This window comes from Gymnogyps californianus, chromosome 16 (assembly GCF_018139145.2).
Source record: "Gymnogyps californianus isolate 813 chromosome 16, ASM1813914v2, whole genome shotgun sequence".
Taxonomy (NCBI): domain Eukaryota; kingdom Metazoa; phylum Chordata; class Aves; order Accipitriformes; family Cathartidae; genus Gymnogyps; species Gymnogyps californianus.
In genome coordinates, this window is record NC_059486.1 from 7,082,437 (window position 1) to 7,109,225 (window position 26,789).

Genomic DNA, 26,789 nt, shown 5'->3' on the forward strand with positions numbered 1-26,789 from the left:
AACTTGGAAGATTCCTGTGCTATGAGGAAACAATGTCACAGTCATCACATCGGAGTCTGTACTATAAGGGAGGTAGCAGTAGACTGTGTACTGCCTTTCTTTTCAGACTTCAGTGAAGTACTTTTGCATCTAAGAGGGAAAACAGAAAACATACCGTGACAAAGCCAAAATTAAGGTGTTTTTTTTTATATTGTCATGTAACTACTGTAACTTGTAACTAAGTTTCTAAGGGTTTGCCCTAAAACAAAACAGATCTCTCTTCATTCATTTAAACCTTTATTTTTGTAGTGATTTTGAATACTGCCATCGACACACACCAGCGTTCCAGAGCAGTTCCACAAAGGGGCAGGGTTGCAGTTTCAGAGTCTGCAACATCATCCCACCAGGTGAGAAGCTCTTCACCCATGACAATCGTGAATCTGGGAAATGACTTTTAAATGCCAGTGGTTGTGATTGTCCTGAAACGGCAGGGAGGAGCCCCAGCTTGTTTTTCTTTTCCCATCTGGCAGGCCTGGGGTGGGTACCTTGTTCCAAAAGTGCACAACACTGGCTGGCAGGGGAAGAGATCCTTGTCTAGCAAGAGGAGCTACATCCTATGTGCACTAGTTTGGGAGTTGCCTGCCAAGTTGCTGAGATGAAATCCTGAAGTGTAAGACAGTAGTAAGAGACCAGAATCAAATTAAGCACCTCGATTCTCCCTTTAAAAAATACTGGGTGTTTAAATAAACTCTCAGTATTTTTGAATGAGTACTAAAGTATTGCAGGGCAGAGCTACAGTTGGATCATTTCAAGATGACATGGAAGAAAAAAAACCAGGATAGTTCTGCACTGTGTATTACATTACTGACCAAACACAGCAAAACAGCCTTGCTAATTTGGTTTGTCTTGGTCAAGTGGAAGATACCAGTCAGGTGGTGGGCTCTTCCTGAGCATCCACACTGGAGCATATTTCTGTTTTTCCATAACTCGAGCTCTTTCACTCTTGCACAAAGCTTCCTGAAATACAGGGAAAAAAAATATTGCCACAATAGTGTTGGACCTTCCTATCTTACAGAGCTTATTTCCTGCTGTGACTATTTGAGATAAAACAAACAGAAATTTATCATGCTTAAACAGAAGTGCCAAATGCTATCTAAGTAAGCCAGGATACAAGCTTTTAACTATGTCACATTTATATTTTGCCTCTGACTCCTCCGTTATGAAGAAAACTACCGCTTATGTGCTACCCTCCCCGCCAGAAGTTATCCCAGTTGGCTGAAAGGATGAGTTACGCTGCAGCCTGTGCTGAAGGGCTCTGGTCTTTCAGTGTTCACGGGGCCGTAGCCAGGAGCGTTTCTAGACACCCCAGGAATGCTTTTTGCCTGTAATGTGGCAGCTTTTCGTATTAGGACGGGAATATTAGAGTAAGTGAAAGCAAGAGCTTTTACAGCAGAACACTGAAAACCCTCCCGCGGCACGTTAAGACCATCTTGCCCACCTCCGCCCCAAGCAGACGCCCGCTTTGCCAACCCCTCCCCGTCCTGTGACTGCCGACGCCGCTCGCCCGCAGGCGGCTGCGGGGCTTCTCTCCCACCAGCACCGGCCTACAGAGCCCCGGGCACGGTACCCGCAGGGGCCCGGGCGGGATAGCGACCGCCGCTCCCGGCTGCTGCTCGCTCCCGAGGCGGGAAGGGGCAGGCGGGGAGCGCGGGCGGTACCTGCGCGGCGGCGGCGCGGCCCCTCTCCCAGGCGCGGCAGGCCTCGTAGTCGTCGCGCCAGCGGCCGCAGGCCGGCAGCTCCCCGTGCGCGTAGTAGTGGTGGAAGGCGTGCCGCAGCCCGCGGCAGTGCTTCCACTCCCACCAGTAGTCCTCGCACGACCGCGGCGGCTGCGGGCGGACAGAGAGGCCGGGCTGAGCCGCGCCGCCGCCCCGGCCCGCCGCCCTCAGCCCCCGCCGCCCCACCGCCCCGCTCACCCGCCAGGTCCCGCCGCCCGCCATGCTGCCCCCGCCTCCAATCCCCGCCGTGCTCTGCGGGGAGACCCGCGGGCCCGGCCAATGGCGACGGGCGGCACAAACCGGCTGCCTCGTCGCCCCGCCCCCGGGCCTGCGAGCCAGTGGCTGCCTGTGGGGCGGGGCTCCCTGGACAGCACGTGACCCCACCGCCCCAACACCCCCCGCCGCGAAAACCCGAACTCCCCGCCGGCTTCCCGCGAAGCCTCCCGCCGCGGGCGGCAGCGCTGGCGACAGGCGGCAGCCCTCACTGCTGCGGGGTTTCTTCTGAAATCACCACACCAGGGACGCAGGCTGGTTACCAGGGAACCTTTACTCGGCCTTTCAGGAGGGAGCACAGGGGTTTCCCCCGGTTACCCATCTAAAGGCTCAATGACAACAGGCCGGGACTGGAAAGGATGCGCAGGTTATTGCTGACACCGCTATTCCAAACCGCAGGACACCAGAGCTTTGTACTCCCCTCTCCGGCACCAGGCAGAGAAGCTAGGTCTCGCCTCTCCCTACATGTGCCATTAGATTGCTACAGTACGTTATTGTATCTGAACTATTAAAAGGCATGTTATTAATTATAAATATAAAAAGCAATTACAGGGGGATTGCTTAGAATGATTTATAACCCAACACCTGAAGCTGAGATCAAAGAGACTCCCTGCACAAAGTCCTAAACACCAAAGTGTTAGCCTTCATTTGCACCACACCAAAAAGCTTACCTGAAATTGTGGCAACGTATATATAAAGGGAGGAAAATATCAAGCAGAGAGCAACATGAGACCATCATCACTCAGGATATAAGAGGGGAGGATGTAGTCTAAGAACCGGACCTTTTAGTAAGGTAGAACTTTTTGGTTTTACTTCTCAGGTTTATCTGAGATCTACTTTCCCCTCTTTACAACACATACAAAAAACTCCTTCAGAATTCCTACAACTTAATTTTCAACTGAAAATTAAGACAGTCTGACAGCTCCGGTTTTAAGTGCGAAACCAAAACCAGTAAAAGTGTTCCTGTGTTGCAAAACGATCCCTCCTCTCAACTGCAATAACTAAGATCCAATATGCTGCAATTGTTATTTTATTTTCCTCCTAACTGACTAAAGGTACTGCAACTTAGGGTTTTCTTCCCTTTTTGCGCAGGGACTGGCCTTCTCCTGAAAAGGCAATAAACCGGCTTCCAGATTCATCCTGGAAAAAGGAAAGAGGGAAAAAAGGTTGTTACCTCTTTGCTCACTGTTTGTATGTGATGAAAGCTGAATGATCGTTAGAAAGAGCATTCCATCAGAGCAGCACCTGACTGTAGACATTTCACATCCTTAATCTACATAACAACCACTTTCTTCCTGAAAATAAAATACGAGCACTTCAGTGGCCTTTCAGCCAACTGAAACAAGTATGCACTGGCTTATTAAACTTACATCAGGCCAATCTTTTTACATCAGCAAGCAAGGACATCAGAGGTTGCTTTCACCTAACTCAAACCACTTTTTAACTACTACCACTTTTTAACAGAAGTACGCTGTGAAAAATCAAGTATGGGCAGAGGAACCACAAACTGGGACAGTAGTTCTAATGTTCTAATTCTGTGCAAAATTGGGAAGGATCCAACTTTATTTACCTCTTCAACTTTCTTAACTAGTGGACGTGAGTTTCTAATGAATGTGATTCTACCAATCTTGAAGTCATAGTTGGGTATTCCTCTGGAAAAGAAGCATAAAAATATTATGAAAAAAAATGTTATACCTACCATCCAACTGAGCACACTGAGACCTATTGTATGCCTGTACCAACAGTACTGTATGAACACTGGCTGCAAATTTTCATTATCAAATAATTCTAGAGTTAAACCACTGAATCATTTTCTGAAGGTAGGCATACATTGCATGAAGTAAATAATCAGATACTGGAGCTGCTGTAGAAGCTTGGCTGTGGGCACGTTTCCACATAGCCTGTGGTTTCCACAGGGCCATGGAAACACTTTTCGAAAGGGTTCAAGTTTTATTGTGACAGACGTAAATGACAGAACACCACAGGAACCACAGCCTTGCACACTTCCACTAAGTCTGAATTTAGAAGTTTTTTTCTAAGGAAAAAAAAAAAAAAACCAAAACCACACTCACACATGGCTTGGTGTTGGTTATCCACCCAACTCAAAAAAGATTTCACTCTACACCAAATTTCACTTTAGAAAATTGGCAGGGTTCTGTGCATCACTTGATCCAGCCCACCAGCCCAGACTAGACCTGCTGCCTCTCCCCACTTGTCTTCTATAGAACCAGAGCTGATTGAGAGAGTTTTGGCAACATTAACTTAGGATCTGCATCTTAAGTAGTCAGGGATGTCACAGCCAGTCTAGAAGATTAACTATCTATTTTCTAAATGCAAACTTATGAGGAAATTAGCTTGTTTATATTGCAGGAGCAGGGGGGGAAAAAAAAAAAAAACAAAAAACTCCGTTCAAACACTGATCCTTCACTTGCTGACAACTGAATGAAATGGACATACCTTCGAATGTCTCCTGGTTTAATTGGCGATGGACTAGGCTCAACACCTTTCTTCTTGCCATCCAATCTGTTCCCAGAACCAGAGAATGCCTATGTGTACATAACAAGTTTTAATTTAACCATATTTTGTATTTGAAAGCACACTGCACAGGGATACTATATTCTGTAAAATATTACTATCATTTTTATTTAATTCTTTGATTCAGCATGTTTCTTTTCAGTACATATAATAAGCTGATGAACACTGGGTGTATGCAGGTTTCAGTCTCCTGTTCGTAGACTGCCCCTTTAAGAACAGCAAGTCATACTGTTACTGGCTGTAAGCACCACAAAACATTCGCAGATACTTGCCAGTTAAATGAGGAGCACCTCTAAGAACAGGCACTACTATTTTGCAGTTGTTTGGAACAACTTTCCCTCACCATTTTACAACATTCAGAAACCAGCAGAAATAGGGGACTTACACGAAATCCTATGTCACTCACATATCCACTATGGTCTGCTTCAACATCCTGTGAGGGAAAGAACAGTTCCTTCATTGTGCTCACGTTGTGATACGCAGAACACATGAAAACAGTTCCACATATTTCTGACCAAACAAAACTTTACAATAATCCATTTCCAAAATCAACAGTTGGTAAACAACCATCTCCTAAGTAACACAAGCAAAAGCAAAGCAAAGTTTAGTCTTAAGAAATTGTTTCAGGAAAAAAATTTATGTTGGTGCTCACTGCTCCATCACAAGCAAGGCAGATTTCTAGAGAATGCATTTTTGAAGAACAGAAGCTTAACTTACTGTGGTCTCTTCATGTTGTGCACTTCTTTCTGGTTCTTTGTACCCCAAAGGAGCATCAAAATCCACCTATTTACATAAGAAGCATGCAAATAAGGACGATTGATATTTTTCTTGTAATCATAAGCTTTATACTACTATTCCTCAAAACTCCACAAACTATCACTCCATTTTGATCAAGAAAGAACTGAGGTTTGCTTGTTAAACATTTTAACTCAGAACTAAAAAGACTAAGCCTCCCAGGAATGAGTCTTAGCATGTAATTGAAACAAAGCAGTGAAACAGCACCCCACAATATCGCTGGAGTTTGAATCAAGACAAGGCTGTTAAATAAAACTCAGATTATAAAACACATTGAATCTAAACATTAAATTCTAGGCGCTACAGTCACCTGATGGTACATGAAGTGCAGCTCAAGACCACAGATGTGGTTACAAAGGTACATGGGGTACTCCCAAATGAGTACCAAATCTTCCCTATCCCATCTGATTTTACCTTTCCTGCAGTATCAGAGGTGCTTGGTGTACAGTGCTATGGCTGAACGAGATGCCCTCTCCTTCTGGGAGGACACAGTAAAAGCAGACTTTCCACGTCAGCTTTAACTTACATTCATATCGCATTCTATGATGGACACAGCCTTATCCGGTTTGGTCTCCATTACCCGAAGCTCATAGATCTGAAACAGTAATGAGTATTTTAAGATTGCACGTGAAAGAGCTCAATTTATACATAAGAAAAGCATAGCGAAACCTTCCCCTTCAGACAGCTTCAAGAAAACTGAAATAAGTGCTTCTTAGGTTGAGGACTGGATACTGCAGGGTCTCTACAGAACATGAGAGCAACCTAGGTAGAAGACTGCTATATAGTGGAGCTAGAGAACCTACCTTTTACTGTACCTTGCTGCGCTCTTACTGTACCTTATCTGCATTTTTGAAAGCAAATTACAAATTTAGGATAAAATTGAAAAAGACCTTGTAAGAACACCAGCAGCACAAAAATATATATTCTCATGAGTCAAAAAACAGTCTAAACAGCAGCTTGGGAGAAGACTTAACTGACCCCTTTTCTCCAACAGAAAATCAATTGTGAAATATACCATCTGGAATTACTTGTCAACAATACTGCACAGCTCTGTGTTGATTGTTTTAGCACCATCGTCCAACCACTGAGCTTAGTCTACAACCCCAAGTGATCAAATGTGCATGTGTTGCCAAAAATACTCATCTATAAAATCTATTCGCAAGATGTAGTCAAAGTACTTATGTGGTCGCAATCTATTGAAATAGTGTACTTTTTTACATGGGGCAGAATTTATTTCCTCAAATTAATGGTATCCAAGCAAAAATTGCATGGAATGGTGTTGTATACCGTACCTTTTCATTGTAGTTGATGGCAATAACATCCCCAGTAGTTAGACAAGCGAAGTTTCTCAATGCATTTTCTAATCTTTGGAGTATGTTAAGATGAAACACTTGTTTTCAATGCAACATCAAAGCTTTAAAGTTACTATGTTATAAAACTCTGATCCTTGGTCTCTCAAAGGTGGTTTAAAAGTCATCAGTACTGTAGACAGCATTTTAGTAAACATTAGGGTGTACAAATTCTTCTAAAGGACACTCAAACTCATTGGACTTTAAGCCAAGATTCATGCTTCTTCACTCCAGGCTACACTTTGTGCCAGCAGTTTGCAACATCTCTGTACACAAGCTCTCCATCTTTTTTGTTTTTGGAAGGAGCAGTAGTAGTTACCTACTAGTGGAAGGGTATGAGCCACACCTGAAAAGCTAGGTCTGCTTCATCATTCCAATTCGGGAGAAACCTTTTCTCCCTTGCTCTATAATTGATAGGAAGGATACACAGCTTTGGGATTGGTGATGTCAAGAAAATCTGGACTCTGTGGCTGAAATTTTGAGTAAGTAGCAACTTGAAGATTAACACTCTCCACTTGTACCAGGCCTCCCTCTTCCAGCAGCAAGTTCTGCATCATCTGCAAGAATGAAAACAAAGATACAAACCACTACCAACAAGACCGATGTTTCTAATTTTCTTTCCTTGCATATACTTATTTTCACTGCGGCCACCATCTTCCTTGAAATGCACCAGTTGACCACATTTTAATTTCAGGAAGAACAGTCAGGTGCATCTTAAAAACCAGTCTGCTTTGCTTACTTAGTTAAACTCTCATGGAGGGAAACCTGAACTGTGACCGAAAGCTGTCGTACGAACATGACTAGCAAAGACATGCACTTTCAGGAAACATTCTGCCTCTTTAATATTAAACTGGTAACTCAATAATCCTACTCTTCAGGTTTTGACAGTTCAGCATGAGACAACTCACCCAGTGTGGAAGGTAACATATACCCTCATCAGCCACAAATTCAAGCACTCCACAGTGCGTCATTCGGTCTGAATTTTTATTGGTCAGCTTAAACAGCATCGGGTAAGTAATATTAAGTCGGCCTGATGAGAAAGGAGAAAAAAATTTTATTTGTTAAAAGCCACTAACACATTTCTGAAGCTTTTAGAGACTGAGCATTAGCAACAGAATGGGCCAGACTATAGGAGAGGATTCCCCTCACACCATTATTCCAGTTGCTCAAAACTACAAATCCAGGAGAGAATGCAGATACACGAATACTGTATTGCTATCACACTTAGAGCTTTAAACACCTCTCCAACATTTCCCCAAGCTCAGAGATGAGCAGGCAGCGAGTATTAGCAGAGGTATCTATTACTGTTATGTCCTTGTGCTATTATCAGTTAGCTCCTACCTAATGAATTTTAACAGGCCCTGCCTATTTTAAAATTAAATCCTGACTAAACTAATTTCTCAAAGAAATTCTATTAAGGCTAAAACTCGGGGGGGGGGGGGGGGGGGGGGGGGGGGGGGGGGGCAGGGCACACACCCCCCTTAGTTGAAAAGGCCAATAAAGACCATTTATAGTATTGATTCAGTTATCTTTTTCCCTATTTCAATGTTAATTATCACTTATTTTGTCTTTAAAATAAATTTTGTTCCAGACAACAGCATCCAAAACAAGCAGGTTGAGATTAAGACTTTACTAGATTAACTATAACCATTATACTGAGTACGCTTTTAATAGTTAATAAATACTGATTCATGCCTCAGGTAGCCCAACACTTCTGATGTCTGTACTTGAAGACAGACAAGCCCCATTAATTCTGACAGGCAAAATACTTCCAAAATACATTTTTTGAACTAATTAGTCTCATATTCTCTATTTAAGTTAGATTTTAATAGATAACTAAAATACTCTGGTATTTGCTTACGCATTTGCTCATATTTCTAATGTTGTTATTCCAGAATAAAATATACACTTACTGAGTTGATCCAAAGCCGATGGTGGCATAATTACTGCAGAAATGAATCAGAATGTAAGATTAGGAAAAGTATGACTGTACAAAGAGTACATAACATCCAATTTTATCATTCCTTTCTCTACAATCTCCTCTAAAAAAAGGAGACTCTAAAATCTCCTGCAAATTCATTTTTGAGCCAGAGATTTCAGTAGAATCAGTCACGACAAATGTACCTGCTAGCATGGAGATTTTAGAATTTAATTAGAAAAAAAAGAGAAGACAAGGTTTTACAATACCTAGTACTAAAGAAAATGTTTCCTAAAGGTAATTTGATTTCTTTGGGCTTATAAATGCTCTTAAATCAATGCCAACTCAAAACAACATAGCATTAGTTTGACAGCCTGAAAATTAAGTTGGCCGATCTATTCTCTTTGTTCAAGCTAAGTGAGGTACAACAAGGAGGGGAAAATAGTCTTTAATCATAAATTTCCATGGCTCATAATAGGCCTAAGATTTTAACAAGAGACTTTAAAAATGAAGAATGTCTTCTTCTAATGCTCATAAACCAGGACTCACTCAGTAAGTTTTTTAATTACACACTAATGCGATAAAACCCTCCTCCTTCCTTCTTAAAGCCCCACCCAGGGTGCTCTTCTAGCTCCAGCCACAAAGCCAACAGTATGTCTCCATGCGTTCAACAATGTTTCTGGAGTCTTGGCCAAAAGCTGTATTACTTGACATTATTCACAAACACTCTTCCAACAGGTTATTAGTCAAAATAAAACATGCACATACTCTTCCCGCCTTTCTCCACATCTGACCTGTCATTAGGTCCAGCAAGCATGGATACCGAGAAGCAGCGGTATTGGGTTGAGAAGCGGTTCTGGAAAACCCGAGGGATGGGGTGATCAAACATATTAAAAGAGAACTAGGGGGAAAAAAAACCACAGAGAGAAGAATGTATTAATAAGTATCCATAGCATACTGAAGTGTTACACCACACTTAAGTCTCCTGAAGTTTAGCTAGAACTACGCTTAGGAGCCTTACGGTTGCTCTCCCCGTCAACTGAGGCGCCCCTCTTTTTTCATACAGCTTACGCGCTGCTTGGGGAAAGATTTGTGCGTCAAGCGCTGCGTGGGGAGGCAGAAAATGGAAGCGGCGCACTTCCAGACTTCGCTTAAAGCAAGGCTTGGCTGCCCAACCGACCCCCGAGACGCCGGCACCCGCCGGCCGCTCCCGGCCGTCCGCCCTCAGCCGGCACTCCACGCCAGCGTCGCTACTCGCTGGCTTCGAAAACGGGCTTCGCGAGCGGGCACCGGCGGGGGAACCGCCGCAGCCGGCGAAGGAACGCGGGGCCCAGCCGCCCGCCGCCCGCACGCCGTGACTCGGCACTTCCCCCGGCCGCCCCCCGGGCCTCACCATGGCGGCGGCGCTGAGGCGCAGAGCGGCAGCGCTCGAGCTCCCCACAGGAATCGGCGGGAAGGCAAGGCGGGCCGGGCCGGGCCGGACCGGACCCCTCTCTCGCCTGACGCGGGTCTGGCCGCCGCCGCGGGCCCCACCCCACGGCCCTCCCCCGCCGCGCTGCCCCTCCCAGCGTGCCGCGCGGCGCCCGCCTCCCGGGCGGCCATTTCGTGTGAGGGCGGAAGGCGGGATCTCGCACCTGGCGATGTGGCCATTGTGGAAGGCTTTTCTGGCCTCTTGGCCCTTCTTCAGTCACGAGTGTTGATGTGGTCCCGCTCCCCTCTTCGTCGGACTCACTTAAATGGCAAAGCAAACAATTCGCCCGCGGCAAAGATGGCAGACATGGCAACAAACGCCAGCACGGTGCTTCCGGCTGAGATACTTCTGGGATTGGCCAGCCGCACGTGTCGCGACTCCCTTTTCTCAATCCCATTGGCGAAGAGCCGGAACGGGTTGGGCAGCTCGCCCAATCCGCTCTGCGAAGGAGGGACGGCCGCTTTTCCATTGGCCAGCGCGCCGTGACGAGAAGACCAATGGGAAGCTGCGCTGATTTGGCGCCCACTTTGAGTGCGGGCGGGCCGTGGCTGCCGCCGTTTCTCCGTCGCTTCCCCGCCGCTCTCGCGCTGCCGCCATGTTCATCTCCGACTGCCGCCGGGAGTTTTACGACGTGATTGTCAGCCAGGTGCGGGCGGTGAGCCGCGACCGGGGAGGGGGTGGTGTCACCCCGAGCGTCCCGGCGGCGGGCGGAGCTGTCTCCCCTCAGGCTGCGCCCCGCGGGGCTGCGGCCGTTCCCGCCGCCTCATGGAGCGGGGACGGTGCCGAGGCGTCCCCGGCTCAGTCTGCGGCTGCTGAGGCGCTCTGGTCCTCTTGGAGCCGTGGGGGGTGTGGGGAGCGGGGGTGCCCGCGTCCCCGGGGCTGCCGGGGTGGGGGCCGGCGGCGGGGAGCGCCGCTGTCAGGCGGACGGAACGCCCCGGGCTGCGCCGAGGGCGGCGGGCCCGCCAGTCAGCCTGGATTGTAAAAATATTCTTCCCGAGCGTGTCTGCGGCGTTGGAAACCCGAGCCAAAGCTGCTAGCAGTGAGACGAGGTCTCGCTAGAGGTTTTACTTACAGTTCACCTCCTTTCTCGCGAGTGCTTTGGGTATTCTTGTGGATCTTTTGTTTAACCAAGATATCTCTAGATCTATTTTTTCCCTTTGTATCTTTTTAACCGTTTTGATATTGTTTGCCCAGACACTAAATCTTGTATTCTGTCTTCTTTGAGGTTTCTCTTGCAGTCTTTCTTGTAGCAGGTCTGGTTGGCTACTTTCATTTTTAACCCACAGTTTGCTTAACTTTGTTCAGAGTGGATGTGTACACAGAAGTAGTAAAGCTTTTGTTGGACAGTCTTTTAGTATTTCTACGTGTGAAACTATATATGGATTGTGCAAACGAAAGCATTTCCCTCAACTTCTCCAACTGTGCACAAAATGTCAAAAAAACCCCAACCCCCAAAACCCTGAAAAAACGACCAGATAAATTGTTTTGCCTAAATCAATGTTATTTAAAGGGTTGCCTTGCTCCTATTTTTGCTAGATTTTCTTTAGTCAAAACTGTTCCAGATCCTACACTGAAAACTTCGGCCTTTCTAGACATGAGGAAAATAGTTGTAGGGCTGACTAGGTTTGAACCTTCAAAACTATGTGCTGTTCATAGGAGTCTGAATAATTATGTTTCCTCAAAGCAGCTGACGTATTTCAGGTATGTGGAGTTGTTTATTGTTCATATTTACAGGGATCTAAATTGGTTAATTTTGGTTGCAGTGTCCATTCAGAAGCAATCCTGGTTTATGATTATAATCATCTCTACCTAAATTTCTCACTTTCTGGTCTCACAGTGATCTACGCATTTCATGTACCAGCACGTTAGATTTGGCACCTATGTCAATATATTAATATTGTTATTCTATTATTTTTGCAGCGTGTTCTTCTTCTTGTTGCTTCAGATGTTGATGCATTATGTGCTTGTAAAATACTCCAAGTAAGTCTTTGTTCATTATCACTGTAGGCTAACAGTAAAAGAAAAAATGCCCTGGGATCCTTGTAATAGGTTTGAACTGGGGAAAGGGTGAAGGTTTAATCTGCTTTTGTAACTTTTTTTCTATGAGTTATGACACTGAAAACTGGTAAGTCATACTCCCAAAGTTCATGTAGATTTGTCATTTGGGATATCAAGATAAAGATTTGTATGAAATAGAATTATAGCATGGTATAGCATTGTAGAAGAGGTTGTTTCCCCTCACGTTTGCTAACAGCTGTTTGCTTCATTTCAGGCTTTGTTTCAATGTGATCATGTGCAATATACGCTTGTCCCAGTATCTGGATGGCAAGAACTTGAAACTGCCTTTCTTGAGCATAAAGATCAGGTGAAAAAATACTGGAAATTTTTTAAGTTGCAGCTCATCTTATATAGGCATGCACTTCTTCCCTTTCCCCAACTTAAAATGTCAGCTCTTAAACTAATTATTATTGTTGGTTATCTCAAAACAGTGATTAAATTTTAACATACCAGTAACAAACTTGTCAAGCTTTTTACACCAGCTCAAACTAATGTGCTATAATTTTGATAGATTCAAATTAAGTTTGCACACATTTTGAGATATGAAAGGTTGTGGTATTGGATGTCCAACAGCCCCAAATTTGGTGTTTTGTCTTACAAATTTTTTTCCTCTATCAAATATCAGAAAATAAATACAAGTTTTGGCAATGATGAGTGCTTTGGAGGTTTTCTAAAGGTGTTTTCAGTCTTCTGTGTTTCCTGCTAATTGAAGTAAAAAGCTTTTTTTTTTTTTTTAACTTTTGTTTGCAGTTCAAATATTTTGTTCTAATTAATTGTGGTGCCAATGTTGACCTTCTGGAAATCTTGCAGCCTGAAGAAGACACTCTTTTTTTTGTATGTGACAGCCACAGACCTATCAATGTAGTGAATGTTTACAACGACACACAGGTAAACACTTGTCTCTCATAACAAAAATATTTGCACAGTGTGGTGGTGGGTGGTGTAGTGCTTTCCTGTGTTTTGCAAAACTGCTTACAGTGTTAGCTAATAGGTCAGGAAGCAGTATTAATGGATATTTGCAGTAGTAATGTATATGATCAGAAAAAAATTTGTTTTCAGTAATAAAATATATACCATTAGCAGTGTGGTAATTGTCAATAGTAAGCACCTGTTAATCCTGTTGCTATAAATCAAACAGCTACAGATCAGAGGATAAACATCCTCCAGAATATAACATGTACTATCTCTGAGCATCTAGCAACACTTAGAATTTGAGTATTAAGCACAAATTATTTGACAACATGACTTTAACAAGCATAAAAAATGGTAATTCTTTCAGTAACGCTGTAATCGAGGAATAATTTTTTTTTACTCTTATTTTGTATTAATAGGTATGGTCTTTGTATTAAGAAGCAGTATTTTTATTATGTCAGGAATCGATCATAGCCAAAATGAAATTTTACTTTCTCTTACTATCTGAAGTATTCTCATTTGTCATTTGAAATGCTTTTTAATCACTAAATAAGATACTTTATTTAAAATACTTCTTTTTCTTGCTAGATTAAGCTGTTAGTTAAACAAGATGATGATCTCGATGTTCCTGCTTATGATGATATCTTCAGAGATGAAGAGGATGAAGAAGAGGACTCAGAGAATGAAAGTGATGGGTCAGAACCTTCAGAGAAACGTAGACGTTTTGAAGAGGTGTGTTTCTGCTATTTTGTTGTGAAAAGAAGGAAAATAAAACAGTTATTACATATACTTTACATCCTCATAATAATGACATTTGAGATTAAAAATTATGTTCCATTAGATCACAAATTAAAGTGTAAGATTTAAAAATAATCTACTAGGAGCAGTAGTTTCACATACACAAAATGTTTATTTATCTGAACTGCACAGAAATATTTTCTCCTTGTAAAGAAAGATGTTTTGAACTTGATTATGCATAATACTGTCTTTGTGTAACCAGTGAAGTGAAGAGATCTATCTCTGATTATGTGCTCTGGGCTTTTCAGTCTAGCAAAACAACTTGTTTAGATATAAACTTTTTTTTTTTAATAATTGTTTGAGAAGAAAGAAGCTCACAAATAATTTAGCAATACGTTTTGTCTGTCCCTGTAGCAGTAAACTAACAAAAGTATATTATGGTAGACATAAAAAATTAAATTTGCCATATGTTATTTGTAGCATATTTTCTATTTAAACCATACAAGGAAGCAAAGGCACGAGGCTAGCAATATTAAGAGGCTATTAAATGTAAAGACGTTCTCAGATTTAATATATATTTAATATTATTTTTCTATTAACATTGTACATTTTTTCTTACTAATCTACAAAGGGCACTAACTCAGCAAAAGCAGATATCAGAAATTCAAAGGGAAATCTGTAAATAGTATAGACAAAAGCTATTCTCGAATCTGTTAAATATTTCATAAAGGTCTTATTGATTTCTTTGAGTTTTCAAGATGATGCTATTTGTTGAGCTTAAATATACAGTGAGTGCCTCTTTTTCTGAGCTTCATTAATTATCTCTTTATTTTTCCTCAGTGTCATTTTTATGTTATAAAATGGTAGAATGCAAAGTCGCTAGCGTTGAAAATACTGTGCACTGGGCCTCTTATTTGTGAAGGCGAGCTAAGTAAGTGCTAGCACAGAAAGATGGCATGACTTTATAAAAGTGTGTTCCTTGGAAAAATATTTGATAATAATACTTTTCTCATTAGATGTTGTTAATAGGAATAATTCTTCTTTTTAATGAAGACTTTAATTAAGTCTTTTTAATGAAGGCTTAGTCATTAAAGTATCTGGATAGGTGCTAATCTACTAGAGTACTTTTTCTAGCTTTTTAACATCCAAATTAATTTACAGGATGTAATAGAGAGAACAATGAAAAGGCGGCAAAGGCGAGAATGGGAGGCACGCAGGTGCGTTTAACTGGGTTTTTTATGTTGCTTGTATCTCTTTCTCTTATTCTTTGCTTAAAATCTTGCTGAGAACACAAAAACATGATACTATGCTACTTGATTTGCAAGATGCTTTAGTTCTGACTATTCAAAAAGTGGAGAGAGATATTTACTATATAAAAATAAAACGTTTAAATGGAGGATCGTTGTAAATAGTAATTTATAAATTTGAGTAGCAATAGATGCATTGCGTCACTTTTAAGTAGCTGTAGTATTCTTATCTTGTCTATCTTAGGGTGAAATTTGTGCTTCTGTTTTCTTCCTTTACAGTCCCACTATTATCAACAGGAATGAGCAGGAACAAATCAGATAAGAAAATGGGATTTCAGGAATAATGATTTAATAAATTTTTCCTTTGTACTTTATGAGTACATTTCAGTGTGGTTTCCATGTTGCTACTAAAATCTAAGTACCTTGCAGAAAAACAATTTCTAGCCCAGGTTTAATTTTTTTTTTAATTGCTAAAATGAGATTTAAATATTATTTCATAATTCCTGGCTTATATTTTTAATTTGATCCAACGACTAGTTCACCACTTAGTCAAATGTGGGGTTTTTTTTTCCCTTTTTAGACGAGAAATTCTTTTTGATTATGAGCAATACGAATACCATGGGACCTCAGTAAGTATAAACTCTGGTTTGCCATAAAAACACAAGGTGCCAATGTAAAGGTAATTGGACAATATCCAATGTTATAATTATCTAATAATACTATACGTTATAATAATATTGTTATAACTTGTTATTTTTATATCTTATTGTTATATATAAGATACATCATATATGTACAAGTAGTTTGACTTAGCAGTTTAATGTTTTCTGGTTGTGTACATCCAATTTTACCATTGATGAATTAGACACATCATAGAAACAATACTGTTAGACAACAGACAACTGAGTCACAGTGGCTAATGTAATGTTAACAGTGGGGGAAAATGATAAACCAGAACTATTAACATTTTTGTTGTTTGATATCTTTAATGCTGGTATAAAAAAAATTATGATAGTGTAATTTTTTTAGGTCTTGGCAAAAGTATCTATCTAAGCACAGAATACTCTTGCAAAAAGACGTTAGCATGTAGGGAGCTTGTTTGCCTTTCAAGGTTTTCAAAGTGTCAGGATATTTCAAACATAACACTTAGGACATCAAACCGTTCCTTCTGTCATTTGGCCTCTCGTCTGATTATTATTATATTTTGTTAAGTGCTGCTTTGTATATAATGCAGGTTTGCAGAGCTGTATAAAATATTTTTCTTTCTTAGAAAGTAAGACGCTGGCAGATTGTCAGACTCAAGTGTGATTTCTAGACCTTTAGTAACATGCTAGTACTTGGCAAATTTAACTGTGTTCTATTTCTTTAATGAAGTAAGAGTTTTGTGTTCATTTATCCTGTCTTTTTGCTTTTCCCTCGTAGTCTGCAATGGTGATGTTTGATCTGGCATGGATAATGTCTAAAGACCTGAACGACATGTTGTGGTATGTTTCCATTATCATTTTTCATAGAGGCTAGAAGCTTAAACCCGTAGTAAAAAGAGGCAAGATTTCCCAAAACTATTTGATTTCAGTATGAGGTTCCAGTTTATTTCGTGAGTGGATATATGTCTTGAATTGGAGGACACTTCTGTGTAAATTAATTACAAGCAACCAATGGATTTTGTGTGGAAAAAGGGAGGATGGTACTTATATGTATATGTCTGCTAAAGAGGGAATAATAGTATATAGCTTTGTTATTAACTTCTATGTACAGTTGGTAAACAGTGTTTCTGACTTGTTACGTAATTAGAGAGTTAAATATAATATACCGTGCTGGAATATTTTTTTAACTTATTTTTCTTTTCTTTTTTCCCCCCAATTTTAGGTGGGCTATTGTTGGCCTAACAGATCAATGGGTCCAAGATAAAATCACTCAGTAAGAAAGAATTTTTAATTTATCTTTATTATTATTTTTTATTTGTTTATCTATCTTTTAATTTTTTTTTTTTTAGGAGTAACTAATAGCAATTAATAGAGATCAGGAAACATGTGGGAATTAATATAACACAAGATAATTAATAAACAGTGACATTAAATATCTTAATGACTGAATGTGATCTGATGCCTCCCAAAAAAATGGGAATATACATCAGAAAAAACTGTATTTTCCTTTTCCACTGTTTAGAATTTTTAAACTAACTTTATTTTTCACAAAATCATAAAACAATCACTTCTGATCTAGGAAGAAATGGTGTTTCATAGTAGTTTAGGTAAATATGAACTTGGTACAGTTTTATTAAAGGAAAAAAATTTTGTAAGTTCTGTATCCTCCATCTTCCTTTCCAGTTTTAGTTAACGAGTTTCAGATTTTCTCCTTTTTTTTTTTTTCTCTTGTTTTTATTTCCTACTAGACACCATCAGAATTCTAGTCGTACATGTGTAGACTTTAATTCTGGTGTTCTATTGTTACTAATACACTGATGTTTTTAAGGAGATAAATGTAATAAGTAACTAATTTCATTGGTCAGTCTATCTGTCTCTCTGTATTTGTTTTATTTTAGCTTTAATTGCCTGGGTGTATGGCTGACTATTGAAAGAACATTGTTTAACAGGTTGGGTTTTTTTAAAGATGTATCTACAGTTTTCATGCTGCTGACTGGCCAACATGTAAACTTTAGGAAGCATTTTTGTGTTCTCATAATCAAGAACAAAAATACACAGGACGAAAGTGAAGTGACAAATTTGTTTTTGTTTAAGAATGAAGTATGTGACTGATATTGGAATCCTACAGCGTCATGTGTCTCGCCATAACCACCGCAACGAGGATGAAGAAAATTCTCTGTCAATTGATTGCATGCGAATAGCATTTGAATATGAGTATCCTTGCATAAGATCTGGGGAAAATGAACTCTACCCACTTGGTGAACCCCAGTTGAGTTTTTATCTAGGGAAAAAAAATCCCAGCACCATCTCTGCTGCTGAGAATGCAATTAAAAGAAATGGAAATGTGAACGTTTTGTTGAACATGAATCCCTCTTTCAATAGTTCATGTAGCTACAGTTCAGCTTAACCTTTCAGAATTAGTTACAAGTCAACATTGCTTGTCTTGTGTTATGTGCACCTGCAGCTTCTAAAGGTATCTTATGTCGTACAGAGGTGCAATATATAAGGGCAACTGAAGACTTACCTACTAGTTGTGGAGTTTTGTTACTATTTGTAACTTCAAATGATATATGTGTTTATAATTATTTGCCATAATTCCTGTTCAGTCTGCGCCTGGCACTTTATCAGCACTGGTCTCTATATGAAAGTCTCTGTAACACTTCATATACCTCTGCTAGCCTTAAGCTTTGGTCCGTACAAGGGCAGAAGAGGCTCCAGGAGTTTTTGGCTGACATGGGGTGAGTTATAAAATCTGGGTCTTGATTAAAGGATCATTTTTTCAGTGAATTATGGGAAAATACTGAGAATATAGCTTGCGAGTACTCAAATTGTTAGTTTTTAAATATGATTGTGGGGCTCTGAGTAGGTTGCAGTGTCCCTTTGAGTTGAGTTATGCAACTTGTGTCTTGGTGTACAAGGAATACTTCAGCTGTATGCCTTTATGGAATAGTAGATTAGTAAGTAACCTATGCTTGCTCACATCTGCTCTTCAATGACTAAGGAAAAAAGAATGCAAACAAGCTTAGTCAGACTTAACTTGCTAAATTATCTAATATTAAGAAAGTCTCATGAAAGGAAGGCAAAATATTTGTTTCTTCTGCCATACCTATCAATGTATGTTTTCCTTCTGTGTTTAGTTTGCCTTTGAAGCAAGTGAAACAGAAGTTTAATTCCATGGACATGTCTTTGAAAGAAAATCTTCGGGAAATGATTGAAGAATCTGCAAACAAGTTTGGGTAAATTGTTTTAAATATAAATGCTTTATCTGAAAATACTTTTCAATTAAGTTCAAATATTTTTGTATGAATAGAATGTAACATCTTTTTAAAAATATGCTTTTTAGATTGACAAAGTAATACTGGGCTTGTTGAAAATGTTAGGGTATGATTTGTCTTCATGTTCTTAACATTAACATACTGAGGAGATGGCTGGTCAATGTTGATAATGTTAATAATCTTTACTGGTTTTATTTCCTCTTGCAGAATGAAAGATTTAAGAGTTCAGACCTTCAGCATTCACTTCGGCTTTAAGAACAAGTTCTCAGCAAGTGATATAGTTTATGCAACAGCTTCTCTCATGGAAAATATAGAGAAAGAGGGGCCTGAAACAACTAATTTCATTAAAGCTTTGGACAGTCTCTCCAGGTACTGAAAATACATCTCTTCATTCTTTTACAATTTTGTTTAGGGAACATGGATTACGTATCTAAAAGATGGATTGATGCTTCATAAGCCATTGAAGAAAAAATATCCCTGTGAATAGTGTTTAGATCTCACTTGTGTGAAAAGCTTTATTTTTATATGAAAGTGTCTATTTTTATTCTTTCTGTTGCAGGGGTAACCTGGACAAACTGCACCAAGGACTGGACCTAGCCAAAAAGCAGTTACGTGCCATTCAGCAGACAGTAGCCAGCTGTATTTGCACCAACCTTGTAATTTCTCAGGGCCCTTTTCTCTATTGCTGTCTCATGGAGGTCAGAATTCTAGTTTTTGGCTGTCTTATTTGACTGTCGTATTTGGCTCTATCATACTTGAATAACACTGTTTTCCTAACTGCTTGACTCAATAAGAATGACTCCATCAGAAACAACCTATTTATCTATGCTGTGCTGTCCTCTGATGGGTCAATATTGACATCTACTCTGAACTTCCCAAAGGAAGAATCAGTCCTCTCAAAGGGGGGAGGGCTTCATTCCAAAGTCAAGTGAGTGAGCTGAAACTCCTATATTGTAATGGTTCTTGTTAGTGTTCTTTGAGCCACACAAAACTTTCAGACTTGTCAGTAGATATTAAAATTAAATAAGTGGAAGAATCATCTTGGATTGTAATTGAAATAATTCTTCTTTTCCTAGGGCACACCAGATGTGAAGCTGTTTTCCAAACCAGTGTCTCTGTGCCTGCTTAGTAAATACTTACTCAAATCGTTTGTTTGCTCTGTAAGTAAATCAAAAGCTTTTGACTAACTAACTTCTGGCCTATGTAGTAGTTATTGTTCTGTTGGATACTTGCATTTGATTGTTTAAAACATTATATGAAAATCTTAATGTTTTTCTGCTAATTGGTTGGATAATTTTAGCACATCTGTGAATGCTGCTCTAGGAAAGATGTCTGCCTGGGAGACTTTGTAATATTAGAAAGAGTTTTCATTACTAAGATACTTACTATCTAGAATCTTTGTGTAATTTTGTAAGTTTTGGGGGAGCATATCACTAAATATGTACTTTGAAAAGTTAACCTGACAAAAAAAAAAAAAAGCAATATTGCAGGACTGGTAATTGTTATCTAAAGATTTCTGTGTCTGTTTAAGCAAAATCCTCTGATCTTTACAACTAATGTAACTGAAATTAAATTACATTTATCTTTTGAGCTATTCGTTACACAATTCAGATAAAAATGAGGTTTTAAGATTGAGAACTATCTTCACAGGGAGCACTTCTTAATTTGCAAATGAAATTTATGGTGGTCCATCCTTGTCAGATTGTATCTGTCTGTCCTCATTTTGAGAGTTAAACATGGTGAATAACTAACCTGCCACTAGGAGCAGGACAGCATTTTAAAAACTCACTGCAAAACATTTACCTTAAGAACAGAACACTTTAAACAAACTTCTGTTTCATTTACTTGAATGTCTAAAAATGTTAAAATCTTAATAATTATTTTTTTATTTAATTAAATTACAAAATTTGTTGAAGTTACAGCTTACTGCTGTAAAACAATATGACGGGGAAAATAATTTCTAGTGAAGACTGTGTTTGTCAATGTTTTGTCTGTTGTATTTCAATGTAAAATGATTATTGCAGAAAATTAAGCCTGGTCCAAGTTTTTAGATACTCATACCTGCAGTTCTTTTTTTTTTTTTTTTTTTTTTTCCTTCCCAAAGAGCTTTTTTCTTTACTGTAAATCATATCTTGTCTGTCTATATCATTTCTCTGTTAAAATGGAATGCAAGATCAGAGAAGAATTGAAATTTATTGGTCCTTAAAGTGACTTTCACTGTAAGAAAGAAGGGGATTAAGAGATTGTATAAAGAAACCACCTTCTGTTGAACTGCGTTATAGCTGTATCCTTAGATGAATATTTGTAATACTATCTCACATGGAGAGGTGAAACTAAATTGTTTCCTGAGTTTTGTCTAATAAAGAGGCTTTCTGACTTCCAGACAAAAAACAAGCGTTGTAAATTGCTGCCACTGATAATGGCTGCACCAATGGATGTTGAACAGGGAACCGTGATCATGGTGGGGATTCCTCCGGAGACAGAAAGCTCTGACAAAAAGAAGTAAGCATATTGTTTAAAAGTTCTTACTAAAGGTTATCTATAGACTTTTCCAGTCTCTGAAGCAAATATATCTTTCCTGTACCTATTTAACACTGAATATGTTGACTTGAATTTTATCCTTCTTAAAAACACGCTTTTTGCATACGGTATGCATGAGATACTTTGAAAGAGGATACAGATGTTCCACAGCTTCCTTGCAAGTTTTGTTTTTCCCTCCCTCTTAACTATTTGTCTTAAAAGAGGGAAATAGTTCACTATATGACCCATGACTTCATTTCTTAAAGCCTGCAATGTTAAGATTTTTGCACTTGAGTAAGTGAGGTGTATGTTGAATACATGGCATATGAAAAACATCTGGAAGACATTTTCAACTTTCAGCAAGGAAAAAGTTCCATATGTCTACCTTAGTAAATATATCCTTTTCTGTAATGCTCATTTGTATTTCTGTTCATCTTTTAGCTTTTTTGGAAGAGCATTTGAGAAAGCTGCAGACAGTACCAATTCTAGGACTTTACACAACCATTTTGACATGTCAAGTGAGTAATTCTGCCTATCACTTATTTCATTCACCAAATAGTCCTTTAGGGGTCAGTGTTTATGCAGCCTCCATAAAGCATGACTGTAGACAATATACTCATTTGTGTATGTCTTAGATGCAAACATCAAGGATGTGTATGTGATACACTATTCCTGAGTCTAATATAAACACAAGCTACATTATTTGTCAATCTTTTTTCTAAGTGCTGTCTTGTTGTGCAGAAATTATGAACTACTAAGCAGAGGCTTGCATGTCTTTTGGGGACCATCTACATTTTGCATGGAGTAATGATTTTCATATGTGCACTTCAGTTTAAAATCTGTGAGGTTATCTGTGAGGGTTTTTATATTTAGCAGCCAAACCAAGTATGGTATTGATGTTATGAGATGCATTCTTTATCATCTGTTTGAAAAATGAGATACTTATGCAATGAGATTTGCCTATCTTTGTACGTGCTTACAGAAGAGGCAGTTTTAACAATACATACTTATGTATGCCTGTTGAACATACAAAGAAACATTCCTAGATTTAAAAAGTGGCTGCTATGTCACGTAGTGAGCACCTAGAAATCAGAGTTTGCTGAAATCTAAGAGCAAAATAAACAATGTGCTTTGCATTTTGTCCAAATAAATAGTTTCTCTTTTTCCTTCTTAAAGTTGCTTAAGAACGTAAATAAATGTACTCGGAATTATTATTCTTCAAGTGTGACATCTGGTATATCTTTCAGTTATTTGCATCTTGTAATAAAATATTTCATATTTTAGTAATTGAATTGAAAACAGAAGACAGGAGCAAATTTCTGGATGCACTCATTTCTCTCTTGTCCTAATGGTAAGACAGTGTAAGGAGGATTAATTAAAAAATTAGTTACAAATCAAGTTAGTAACCTGTTAGTATTTGTAGAATGTTCTAAGAAAATATGGCAACTTCTAATGAAAATATAAATTGAAGATAAGTGTTTCTTACAAAGACAATTGTTTTTCTTTTTGGGAGGAGGCAGTCAATGTACAAGCAAAAAAAAATTTTTTTTTCTACTTAAGAGATTTATTTAAGTTCCATCGTCCACAAGCTTCTCTTCCATTGCTCTTAACTTTTTGTGGCTTTTTAACTTCAGCTGGAAAAGGAGCAGCTGTTTGTGTTGTGAGAGAAATGGAGATATTAGCTAATTGTAGTTGATATTCTGTTACTGACTTTTTCTTTTAATTATGATGGCTTGTTTGAGCTCAAGATGGAATTTTGGCCATAGTGGAGCCATTCTTGGCTTTGATGTGAATGTAGAATTTGCATTTTTCTTTCACAGTGTTAAGGTTGTAGCCTATGTTAGTGTGTAGTTTTTATCTGGAATAAAGATGGGGATATAAGACTTTATCTGTAGTTGTGACTATTAGCTTCACACTAGTTCAAAGTCTGTTTTAAAGCTACTTTAGGACAAGACAGATTTTACTGTAGATCTTATTAGACTGTCAGATTATTGCAATTGTCTTCAAATATTCACTGCTTTTCAATGATGAACTATTTTTATTGGCTTGTGTGTGTGTTTATTCTGTAGCGATGGGTGGGGATAGCTTGCTTTCTCCCAGAGAAGAAACCAAACTCTAAATTGTTTTTGTAAAGTCTGTTCAGACAACCTGTAAGACTGTTTGAAAGTGTATGAAGTACTTCATGGCTTTTTCATGCCTAGATAAAGATTTGGTCTTTAGTATTAAAATGTGAAGTAATCTCACAAGATTATCTTTATGGTACATATACAAAGGCAAAGGAGTAAGATCAAGACTTTGACAACAGTCTGTGAATGTTGGTAGTCCTAGCCAAATGACAACGTGACTTAGCTTTTTTCGATGGGTATCAAAGCTACAATTTCTTCTGTTCACTCAGAAGTTTGAAACAGTGGATCGATAGCTGCAATTGTTGTTTGTTAGACAGCATAGTCACACATGGCTTCCAAGATTTCTACATCTGTTTCTTTCTTTCTTTACACTCTGACTACTGATTATTTCAGTTTGTCTTCTGCCCTTGTTACACAGTGGCGCTTTTTGGCTCCTTGTGCTGGAAGCTGAGGATCAGATGCTCTGAAATTATTTTGGATGTTCCAAAGTTCATGGTGCTGCAATTGTGATGTATCGTCTTGCGTTATCTGAAATCTACCGGTACAGGCCTGGACTGTTGTTTTTGTGCCTCTTGGGAAGTCAAAAGGATTTTAACCTTAGCACATAGATATTGAACACTGCTTCTTTGTAAACATCCCATCCTCGTAATGGCAAAAGGTGTCAACTAGGAGTATTTGCAAACTGGATTTCTATTTGTCAAACCTGCTTTTATTAGGAGACGTGCTCCTGTGATGTTTAGTTGTTGGCTAATAACAAAAAAATAGGTTTTGAAGAAGCTCCATATTTATATTACCATTATATTACCATTGAAATGTTCTTTTAAAATTGTCTTGAATGCCTTTTTTTTTTTTTTTTTTTTGTAAGAAACTTTTGGAAACTCTCCTTGAATTTCTAGAATGTTGGAACTTTTTTAGTACTGTCAGGTTACGGTCTTGTACTTTAATTGAAATAACTGTTTTGTGAGACAAGTTTTAAGATTTTAGGGCTTTTAAATTCCAAGTACTGAGTAACTGCCAAATACCGAATGAAAAATCTAGGGAATTCTGGTGTCAATAAAGCATTTTTAGTCATGCATTGTGATACTGTATTGTCACTTGTAGCTTGGCTTTGGGAATAATTTTCCTGGAAGGAGTCTAAAATACTATGATAATTGTGTGTAGACTATAGCATTATAAATATTGACAGACTAGCTCAGTCCTGTTCCATAACAGAGATTTCACTTCACTTTGGTCATATGAAATGGTATGGCTTGTTAGACTTAACCTGCTGTGCATTGGGTGGGTATGTATACGTGTATGTTTGGAATTCTTTTCTTTGTGCAATGTTTGCTTGAATTCTGTGTGACTTCAATATTTTCATGTATTATAATGAATATGTAAAGGGTATGTATCATTACATCATACTTTGTACAGATTTTTAATACAGGTCATGCTTTGTACAGATTTTTAATACAGGTTAATTTAATATTAAATGTGATTTAAATGTAGACAACAGAAAGCTAATTAAACTATACATTTTTATTCAAACAAAAGTGATTTTTCTATTTTTTAAATGTTGTCATCTTATCTGAGTAGAGTCCCTGTGCCAAGCTGTGATAGCCAAAAAATTGTGCTTCCTAAGATAAAACATAATGCCACCTTTTGGTTTTGCACGTTTACTAGGTAGTGTTGGCAATAAATTACAAAACCCCTTCCCAGCGTACTTTGGGTTTTGCCTGTACACAGCATACAGTAATTTTATTACATTTCTGAAGTAGATTACTGTGCTTTTAAGTCTCTAGAAATGGAAACACAGAAGTTTATGTTGTTTTTTGAACACTGATACCAGTGCCAAGCCATGATTACAGTGTAACAGCTAGGAGTCTATGTGACACTTAAGTGCACTTCTAAATATTTTCAGTTTATCTTTCAGTTGCAAACAGCTGAGTCAGTTAAATGAATTTCCTAAATTTATCTTAAACTTATCTGTCACAGAAGAATCACTGCCATTTCCACAGCACTAAATGACTGTAACTTTAGTTCAGCCCTATCATATATTTAGGGTTTTCATGCTTCTAGATGTAAATATCAGAGAAAAACATGGCTATGTGTAGCAGTAAATAGAATGTGCTTCAGTGTCTGAGACCGCCATCATGTGTACGGAATGAATAATGTGTACTGGGTAAAACTGAATTTTTACTTGCACAGTCTGCTTGCTCTTTAAATGCATAAAAGGTCTTGCACGTACTGGATCTCTGATTCATGGTTCAGTGGCCATCTATCAGCAAATCCTAAACAAACAACTAAATTCCCCATTTTTTCCCTGTACAAAACCTTTAGACAGGGAAAAAAAAAGCTGTGAGGAAGGCATCAAAAAGCATGGGCATGTAACATCTCAGTTTAATTACTATCTCTGTCTTTAGTTGCATTTAGTGCTATGTTTTTGATACATGGAATAGTTTTGATGAGTACCTTAGCAAGCTATTACCTTTATGTTCTTGTTTGGGGTTTTGGTTCTTCTTGGTTTTTTCCTCCACCCTCTCATTAGAAGCTCCGTGTGAACCCCTTCATCTCACCTCATCAATTCTCTTATTGCTGTTGTATCCCCCATCCCTCTCCTGGAACTTTATGTATTTACTCCATACCCCTTTCAGGGCATGTTTGGGTTCTACTGCTACCACCTTTTCCTGCTGTTGTGATAAATACAGATCTTGCCTTGCAATGAAGAAGGAAGTTGGAGAGGAGGAGTGTTTGTGTGTTTGTTTTAGTAGGTGACTGTCATGTCTTGAAAAACAGACAAATTTTCAAGCACACGCACCCTTTAGCTTCAGCATATTGCATTGTGCTGGGAGGATGAGAAGTGGGAGCTATTTTTTATGCTGGGATGTGTTGGTAATTGCTTTACTGGCAGGTTCTTCGACCTTCAAACAGATGTGTAAGCTTGAAGCTGTGGATCTATTACATAGAGAATAAGCTTCCCTTGTCCTTCCTTTATTGCTTTTTGGGTTTTGGTGGTTTTTTAAGGTTCTAGTTTTCCCAAGATCTGCTGGAGGTGCCAAGAATGCTTTTGCAAATTTTAGAATTGATCAGCTGTTGAACTGATCCCAAGGCCATCCAAATGTGGCCCAAAATCAGTCAGGAATGCTGAATGCTATGTAAAAAGAAAGTTATTAAATCTATGTGGAAACCTGAAGA

The 26,789-nt window shown here is 39.0% G+C and overlaps 3 protein-coding genes across 6 annotated transcripts; 1 reads left to right on the top strand and 2 right to left on the bottom strand.

The window, feature by feature from the left end:
• Positions 1–244: 244 nt before the first annotated feature.
• On the bottom strand, positions 245–1,976 carry C16H22orf39 (chromosome 16 C22orf39 homolog). Its single transcript, XM_050906944.1, has 3 exons — positions 1,953–1,976; positions 1,698–1,865; positions 245–996 (listed from the first exon to the last, which is right to left on the bottom strand). Exons 1-3 carry the CDS (start codon positions 1,974–1,976, stop codon positions 871–873), a joined length of 318 nt encoding a protein of 105 aa, XP_050762901.1. The 3' UTR covers positions 245–870.
• Positions 1,977–3,039: 1,063 nt separating this feature from the next.
• On the bottom strand, positions 3,040–10,294 carry UFD1 (ubiquitin recognition factor in ER associated degradation 1). 4 transcript variants are annotated; one of them, XM_050906827.1, is made up of 12 exons: positions 10,259–10,294; positions 9,393–9,525; positions 8,620–8,652; positions 7,615–7,736; positions 7,133–7,263; positions 6,650–6,722; positions 5,884–5,952; positions 5,280–5,345; positions 4,948–4,995; positions 4,485–4,573; positions 3,598–3,679; positions 3,040–3,167 (listed from the first exon to the last, which is right to left on the bottom strand). In XM_050906827.1, exons 2-12 carry the CDS (start codon positions 9,511–9,513, stop codon positions 3,093–3,095), a joined length of 909 nt encoding a protein of 302 aa, XP_050762784.1. In that variant the 5' UTR covers positions 9,514–9,525; positions 10,259–10,294; the 3' UTR covers positions 3,040–3,092. The 4 variants fall into 4 exon arrangements, with proteins under 4 accessions (XP_050762784.1, XP_050762783.1, XP_050762785.1 ...); XM_050906826.1 differs by lacking the exon at positions 10,259–10,294 and adding an exon at positions 10,018–10,113; XM_050906828.1 differs by lacking the exon at positions 10,259–10,294 and adding an exon at positions 9,646–9,664.
• A 396-nt stretch (positions 10,295–10,690) lies between these two features.
• CDC45 (cell division cycle 45) lies at positions 10,691–24,068 on the top strand. Its single transcript, XM_050906645.1, has 19 exons — positions 10,691–10,741; positions 12,016–12,075; positions 12,368–12,460; positions 12,904–13,041; positions 13,654–13,797; positions 14,965–15,020; positions 15,631–15,679; positions 16,473–16,534; positions 16,917–16,967; positions 17,789–17,908; positions 18,301–18,432; positions 18,832–18,930; positions 19,177–19,338; positions 19,529–19,667; positions 20,046–20,129; positions 21,353–21,471; positions 21,931–22,007; positions 22,774–22,840; positions 24,034–24,068. The coding sequence occupies exons 1-18, from the start codon at positions 10,691–10,693 to the stop codon at positions 22,836–22,838; spliced, it is 1,701 nt and encodes a 566-aa protein (XP_050762602.1). The 3' UTR covers positions 22,839–22,840; positions 24,034–24,068.
• Positions 24,069–26,789: the final 2,721 nt, after the last annotated feature.

Excerpts from the sequence above, each read along its gene's own strand:
- CDC45 (XM_050906645.1), top strand. The coding sequence starts at position 10,691 with ATGTTCATCTCCGACTGCCGCCGGGAGTTTTACGACGTGATTGTCAGC. Across the intron at positions 15,021-15,630 it reads CGAGAATGGGAGGCACGCAG|ACGAGAAATTCTTTTTGATT; the intron begins GTGCGTTTAACT and ends TTCCCTTTTTAG. Across the intron at positions 20,130-21,352 it reads TCAAATCGTTTGTTTGCTCT|ACAAAAAACAAGCGTTGTAA; the intron begins GTAAGTAAATCA and ends TCTGACTTCCAG.
- UFD1 (XM_050906826.1), bottom strand. Across the intron at positions 7,264-7,614 it reads TATGTTACCTTCCACACTGG|ATGATGCAGAACTTGCTGCT; the intron begins GTGAGTTGTCTC and ends TCATTCTTGCAG. Across the intron at positions 4,574-4,947 it reads TGAGTGACATAGGATTTCGT|GCATTCTCTGGTTCTGGGAA; the intron begins GTAAGTCCCCTA and ends ATGTACACATAG.
- C16H22orf39 (XM_050906944.1), bottom strand. The coding sequence starts at position 1,976 with ATGGCGGGCGGCGGGACCTGGCGG. Across the intron at positions 1,866-1,952 it reads CGGGCGGCGGGACCTGGCGG|CCGCCGCGGTCGTGCGAGGA; the intron begins GTGAGCGGGGCG and ends GTCCGCCCGCAG. Across the intron at positions 997-1,697 it reads GCCGCGCCGCCGCCGCGCAG|GAAGCTTTGTGCAAGAGTGA; the intron begins GTACCGCCCGCG and ends CCTGTATTTCAG.